Below are 7515 nucleotides of genomic sequence, written 5' to 3'. Positions count from 1 at the left end.
AAGAAGAAGAAAAATTATCTCCATTTGCAGATGACATAATTACGTACATAGAAAACCTGAAGAATCCATACAAAAAAAATTCCTGAGAGTGATAAAAGAATATAGAAAAGTGGCAGGATGTAAAATTAACATAGAAAAATCTGTATCATTTCTTTACACCAACAATGAAGAGAGTGAAAATTGAAGAACGTAATTCCACTTACAATAGCCACAAAAGAAATAAGATACCTAGAAATAAACCTAACCTAAGAAATCAAAGACCTTTGCAAAGAAAACTATGAAAAACTTTTTTTGAAAAAATAAAAAATGATACAGAAAAGTGAAATGATATTCCATGTTCTTGGATTGGAAGAATTAACATAATCAAAATGTAAATTTTCCCCAAATTAATTTATAAATTTAATGTAATCCCAATCAAATTACCAGAGATATTCTTTACAGAATTAGAAAAAACAATCATAAAAACTGTCTGGAATCACAAAAGGCCCCATATCACCAAAGCAATACTGTGCAAAAAGAGGGGAGTGGGTCAGTCAGCAGGTGGAGTAGTGATTAAGGTGCTAGACTCCCATGAGCCCAACCGTGGTTCAAGTCCCAGAGACAGCAGCTTAAAACTCACAGTGGGTGTGCCTACGTGCATGCCCAAAATCCTAAGAGGAGAATGGAGAAGGGATAGCAGCATGGCCATCCTCCCCTTGGAACGGGGGAGTTAACTTCTCATTTTCTGTTTCTCTGGTGAACTTAGATGCCCTACAGCAAAAACTCTAAAATAATTTTTTTTAAAAAAATAGAAGAGTAGAAGGCATCTCACTCTCTGACCCCAAAATATATTATAAAGTTGTGATGTATTATAAAGTAGCCAAAACAGCATGGTACTGGCACAAAAACAGGCACATAGGTCAATGGAACAAAATAGAGAATCCAGAAATAAACTCCCAAATGTACAGCCAACTGATTTTTGACAAAGGGCACAAATTAATCCAGTGAGAAAAAGAAAATCTCTTCAGCAAATGGTACTAGGAAAATTGGATATCCATGCAGAAACATGAAACTGGACCCCTATTTCTCACCATTATCAAAAATCAACTCAAAATGGATCAGAGATCTAAGCATAAAACCTCAACTATACAACTGCTGGTAGTAAACACCAGGGAATCTCTTGGAAACATCAGAGCTAGCAAAGACTTTTTTAATAAGACCCCTAAAGCACATGCAATAGTCCCAAAAATTTACAAGTAGGATTACATCAGGTTAAAAAGCTTCTGACAACCTTCAGAATGGGAGAACATATTTGCAAACTAAGCCTCAGATAAGGGACTGATAATCAGAATATGCACGGAGCTCAGACAGTTTACCCAGAAAAAAAATGTTAAAATAATCAAGAGATGGAACAACTCTTCAAGGAAGACATATGAACAGTCAAAAAGCATATGGGAAAATGCTCAACATCCCTTATCACAAAGAAGATGCAAATCAAAACCACAATGCCATTTAACCCCAGTAAGAATGGCTAAGATTTAAAAAATAAAGAATGATAAGTGCTGGTGAGGCTTTGGTAAAAAGGGAACTCTCCTACACTGCTCGTAGGAATGTAAATTAGTACAACCACTGTGAGGAATAATATGGAAATTCCTCAAAACATGGTAGGAATGTAAATTAGTACAACCGCTGTGAGGAATAATACGGAAATTCCTCAAAACATACAAATAAAACTACTATATGATCCAGTAATACCACTTCTGGGTATCTACCCAAAGAACAGAAATATACTCAGTCGGATACGTACTTGCTCATTCATGTTTATTGCAGCATTATCCACAGTAGCTAAAACATGGAATCAACCCAAAACAGATGAATGGACTGAAAAAGTGTGGCACATATACATTATGGAATACTACTCAACCAAAGCTGAGTAGTATTGCCTTTTGATAGAAACTGGACAAATATGAAAGATTTATTGCTGCGAAATACTGTATATCCCCACTTAATGCCTGCACTTTATGACAGAAACTGAAAGATTGGAAGGTATAAAGTCGTGGAAAGCAACTGTAGATGGCAGAGACAGTGTGGGAGAAGGATGGACCTGCGGGGGGGTAGGAGTGGGAGAAAGGAAATCAAGGCTGAAAAAAATAGAAGAAGCAAAACCATTTAACAAAACCAAAAATGAAAAATTACCTAGTGATGATAGTGTATATGTACTAAATTTGGACTAATATGTAGTACAATGTATTTGTGCTGGGAAAATCCATTTTGTATTCTGTAAAGATGCACAATGATTGAATGTAAAAAAAAAAAAAAAGAAGAAGAAGAAAATTAACTAATTAAAAACCTGACCAGCTTCATTACATTTTCTAGTCTCAAATATGGCCTTGGTATGACCCTGTGATCAAGTTCTTTCCAGTGTAGCTTGAGGTGAAGTGATATACTAGTTCTAGGCTGGAGACTGCTTCCTCCCTCCCTTTCCAACCACAACCAGGTCTTTCCAACAACTCAGATTCAATTATGTACAAGAAGACAATGCCACTAGGACACTGTCGAAGAAACAAGAGGAAAGGAAGGAACCTAGATCCCTAAAGGATAGCTTGGTGCAGAGCTGCACACCTGAAACTGTAGCTATTATGTAAGAAGGAAATACATTTTTACCTTGTTTGAACTAGTGTTATTTTGGAGTCTCCTCATTGCAAAATGTACTGATTTCTTAAACAATATTATGACCCAGACATCATTCCCTCCTGAATTTTTTTTAACTGGAGAAATGAAAAACAGAATATCAGAGAGGTTAAGAAACTTGCCAAAAAGGAAAAGCATCATGGCAGAGTTCAGAACAGAGGTTTCTGGACTGCCAATCCATTGTTCTTTCACTGGACCAGCAGTAGTTTGAGGCATGACCGGCACATTCCATATCACTGCATCATGTGCCAGGAACTTTAAAATCAATAATTCAACTCCTGAGTAAATTTACATGACTATGAGTTATGATGATCTCACCAGTTGCAATTCACTAAAAGCACATCAAACTGCGATCAAATTCCTGCCTTTACCACTTAGTTCTTTCTCAGTTAATATCACATGCTACTTACTCACAGATTTTGAAATGGCAGTCTAAAATAAGATCAAAGGCAGGAAATGCCAAGTTAGAGCTGATTGCTGTCCAGGAGAACAAGGCATTAAAATAAGAAATAAAATAACCAGCTTGAATAGTGCCTGACTTGTTACAATATTTTCTCTAATTATACTTAATAATCATTTTTAGAGTGCCATATTATGTCTGTGTTTATATGCTAAATATATAGTAGGATATAGATGAAAAACAGGGTTTTTTTTTATCTGAGGAGTTATTTACCTCTAGAATGTTTACAGTATCCAATATGTCTTAAAAGAAGTGTCTAGTTATCTTTTTTTTCAATATTACAATTTTTACATATTTATTCTCCACCAAAAGGACAAATTCCTCAGTAGGTTTTTTAAACAAAGCATTTGTGTTCACCCAATATTATCTTTACAGTGTATTTATACTAAAACTGATACCCAATCATTTTTAAGATTTTACTGGCCAATAAATATTTACTCTGAATAGCAAAATCTCCATAACACAATCTTACTTCAAAGACCACTTAGTTAACCAAAACATAGTAAAGCATCACAGAATGTATATCACAGATTGTTTGCTTTTATCTCCTCTTCTCAAAAATGACTCAAGGGACTAGTAGTTGGCATAATGGCTATGTCACTGGACTCCCATGTAGTCCAGTGCGGTTCGAGTCCCAGACCCAGTGGCTTAAACTCCCGCTGGGCGTGTATGCGTACGTGCCCAAGATGCCGAGAGGAGAATGGAGGAGAAGGGATTGTGGCGTGGCCATCACCCCTGGGGGGTGATTTTTCACTTTCTGTCTCTCTGTCTCTTTGGAGAGCACACGCGCCCTATAGCAAACCCCCGCCCCCCAAAAAAGACTCAGGTCCATGGTATGGCTGGGCCTCATGGGAGGTCAGGTTTAGATCAAAGAGCAAACAAATGATCTGGGCATGGTAGTGTACACCTACAATCCTAGCTAACTGGGAGGTGGGCAGAGGATCATAATGACAAAAGTTAGTATATATATATATATAATATGTAATAATAATAACACAAACAAAAAAAACTCAAGATTTTTGTACTGGTTCTTTAAAATAATCTATTTAATTCTTAGCAAATATTAATATAGTACAGAGTGAAGTATTTAGAGTGTAATGATATGATATTTGGAATTTTTAATAAAATATTTCAGTCCAGAATAAAAAGAAAAAAGGAGGTGATAATTGATAAAACAAGAATGTCTAAATGTTGATAACAGAAGGGCACATTGAAGTCCTTGTGATACTGTTCCTTCTAATTTTTAAAAATTTATTTGCATGGGACCAGCAGTTAGCGTAATAGCTATGTTGCTGGACTCCCACGTAGCTGACCACAGTTCGAGTCCTGGACCCAGTGGCTTAAACTCATGCCGGGCACGTGTGCGTGTGTGTCCAAGATCCCGAGAAGAATGGAGGAGAAGGGATTGTGGGGTGGCCATCACTCCTGGTGGGTGCTTTCTTTCTTTCTATCTCTCTGTATTTCTGAGATAGGTACTCATTTTACAGATGAAGAAACTGAGGCACAGAAAAGTTAAATAACTTTTCACAGGTGACTTAATAGCAAGGCAGGGCTGGGATTCCAATCCAAGTAGTGTCTGACTCTAGAATACATATGCACATAGAAAAGCTAGGAAAATATGAATTATGGGAGCTTTTTTTGCTCATTCCTATTTTCTAATTTTTTCATGGGAACATATTTTTGTGATTTTAATAAAGTTAGCAAACATGAAAACCTTTACTTAGATTCTAATACATTCTTTAAAAATAGGAACTACAACTTTCTGACAACCAAATCACTTCAAACATAGAAATCTTTTATTTTATTTATTTATTTTTGGCCACTTGGCACATGCACTCACCAGAGAGACAGAGACAGTGAGACAGAAAGTGGGAAATCAGCCCAAAGAAAAGATGGCCACATCACAATCCCTCCTCCTCCATTCTCCTGAGACTTTGGGTATACAAGTACGCATGCTTGGCATGATTTTCAAGCCACCAAGGTCTGGGATTTGAACTACAGTTGGCCATGTGGGAGTCCACAACCTTAACTACTAGGCTACATACTAGATCCAGAAATCTATTACTAAAGGATATCATAAAGTGTGCAGAAACAAAGTATGACTTTTTTATTAAGAAAGGTTTTTGCTGTATGATGCAAGCAATTGCTGGAGAGGAAAGAGACAGAGAATGGGAAAGAAATCACTCTCTAAGGGGTATAGCTGTGTCACAATCCCTTTTCCATTCTCCTTTCAGCATTGTGAGCACACACTCAAACGAACCCTGTGTGATTTTCAAGGCACGAGTCCAGGACTCAAACCACAGTTGGCCATGTGGGAGTCCAGCCACCTTAAACCACCACACCACTTGCTGGCCCTCAAAGTAGGATTTTTTTTAAGTGATAAAAGATTAATTATCTAGTTAGCCATTTATTATCAATGCTTTATTTTAAGATTAATACTGGGGGTCAGTGTAATTTAACTAGATTCAGTTAACAATAGAACTTTTAAAAACACTCCCTCCATTTTCAAGGAGAAACACAACCATTATAATTCTGTCCATTAGACTCCTGGAAAATTTTACACCAAAATAAAAACTCTTAATCTTGAAAAGAATTTTGTAGACTGATCACAAGTTTAATGGCAATATTTTTCTTAATTACTACACAGTGACCAATCAACCTCATTTGTTATTTTTAATGAGAACTGAATTATTAAATTCATGTAGAATGGAATAGTTTTAATTATTCTAATTTGCATACTTAGTATTAATAAAGCTTACGATCAAATAAACTAAGAGATTTTATAGGAAGATGGTAAATTTCTCTATGGTTTACTATCGTACTATGGAAACTATCTCTATATTCCAATCCTGAACCACTACAATAACAAAAACAAAATAATCACTGTACTGTTAAGAGCCATCCTGAAAATGCTCAAATCAGTGAGATGATTAGTGCACCATAAGGCAATAACATATATTCTTCTGCAAACTCTAAGACTTTCCATAGAGAAGATAACACCTCTCATGTGAAGACACTGACTAACTTACATACCTGTCCTCATGATGACAAAGCAGCCTAATCCAGAGCAAAGTGCAGGGCTGTAAGAATAAGGAAAGACAGACCTGAGTGCAAACCTTGGCTCCAACACTGGACAATGAAGTTGGGGTATATCACTTAGTACCCCTGAGCCTGTGTCCTCATTGATTAAACAAATTTGTATGAATAATGATATAAAATGTGCCAGAAAACCAAAAGGGTCTTGCACTCAGTAGGCATTCTAAAAATGTGTTTCCTCTCTTCCTCGACTCCATTTGGAATCATCAAAGACGGTAAATGATGAAAAATGATTTGAGTTTCAAAAATAAATAGGACATCTCTCATCAAAGATCAGGAAGGGATCTTGTATTAAGGCACCAGACAGAGAAGTAAGATACTTACCAAGGTCAGAAAATTAAGATTAAGATTTAAGATTTCCATTCAAAATATAGTTGACTTTCAACCTGCCCAAAAACCTTTCTTATTTTTCCTTCTCCTCCTCCTCTTTCTTTGCCAGAAGTTGCTGCACTTGCCAGAGAGAGCAAGTGAAGATAGGAAGAGAAAGCACCCCATAGCAAAGCACAGTCATGCTACGATCCCTTTTCTCCATTTCCTTATTACATCAAGATTTGGGGTACACATACACACATGTGTTTTTCAAGCCTCTAGGCCAGGATTCGAACTGTGGGTGATCATATGGCATCTGGCCCCTACATGCAGTCCTTAACCACTGTGTAATGGGATTAGCGCTCAAAACTTTTTGATAGCTTATACCCACTGCACTTTATAATGATATCTTAGCTTCTTATGATAGTCAAAAGGTCCTCCACCACCTGGTCTCACAACCTTCCCTCAGTTAGGGCACTTAGGACATGGTGATCTTCAATTTGCTCTTGAACTCCCCAATCTCTTTCCATGTCTGGATCTGGAACTCTCAGGCCTCTCAGCCTCAAGTGTTTGTGCCATTGTTTTCAAACAGCTGATTCCTCTCATTCTTTGCATGACCTCTTAAGCCTTCTCTAGCCCTGCCACTGTCCCCCAGACTCAAGTGGGTCCCCACCTGTAACCACAATGACCTGTATCCTACATAGATTTTTTTTATCACAAGCTTGAATAATCATCATTTACTTATTTCTTCTTTCCCCCATGAAGCATAAGGACAGAGACCTGGTCTTTCTTTTTGACCACTATATCCCCAGCAAATAACAAGGATCTGCTTAATAAAGTTTTACTGAATAAACACAAAGCATGACACAGAATTTAGGTTACTAAATTGAATTAAACAGCTCCTATGTGTCAAGCACTCCACAGAACACTTTACCATAGTTCTTCACAATAACTCTGAGGAAGATATTATTAACTTCATA

General features: G+C 36.9%; 1 protein-coding gene across 1 annotated transcript in view; it reads right to left on the bottom strand.

Moving 5' to 3' along the window:
* The window catches only part of FOCAD (focadhesin), a 335374-nt gene extending 329175 nt beyond the window's left edge, over nt 1-6199 (bottom strand). The window contains exon 1 of the mRNA XM_006140328.3: nt 6164-6199. Coding sequence (XP_006140390.1) covers nt 6164-6173 — 10 coding nt within the window. The 5' untranslated portion in view covers nt 6174-6199. The remainder of the gene's footprint in view (nt 1-6163) is intronic.
* Nucleotides 6200-7515: the final 1316 nt, after the last annotated feature.

This window comes from Tupaia chinensis, unplaced genomic scaffold, assembly GCF_000334495.1.
Source record: "Tupaia chinensis unplaced genomic scaffold, TupChi_1.0 Scaffold000029_1, whole genome shotgun sequence".
NCBI classification, from domain to species: Eukaryota; Metazoa; Chordata; class Mammalia; order Scandentia; family Tupaiidae; genus Tupaia; species Tupaia belangeri.
This window is presented reverse-complemented; position numbering and strand designations above follow the sequence as displayed.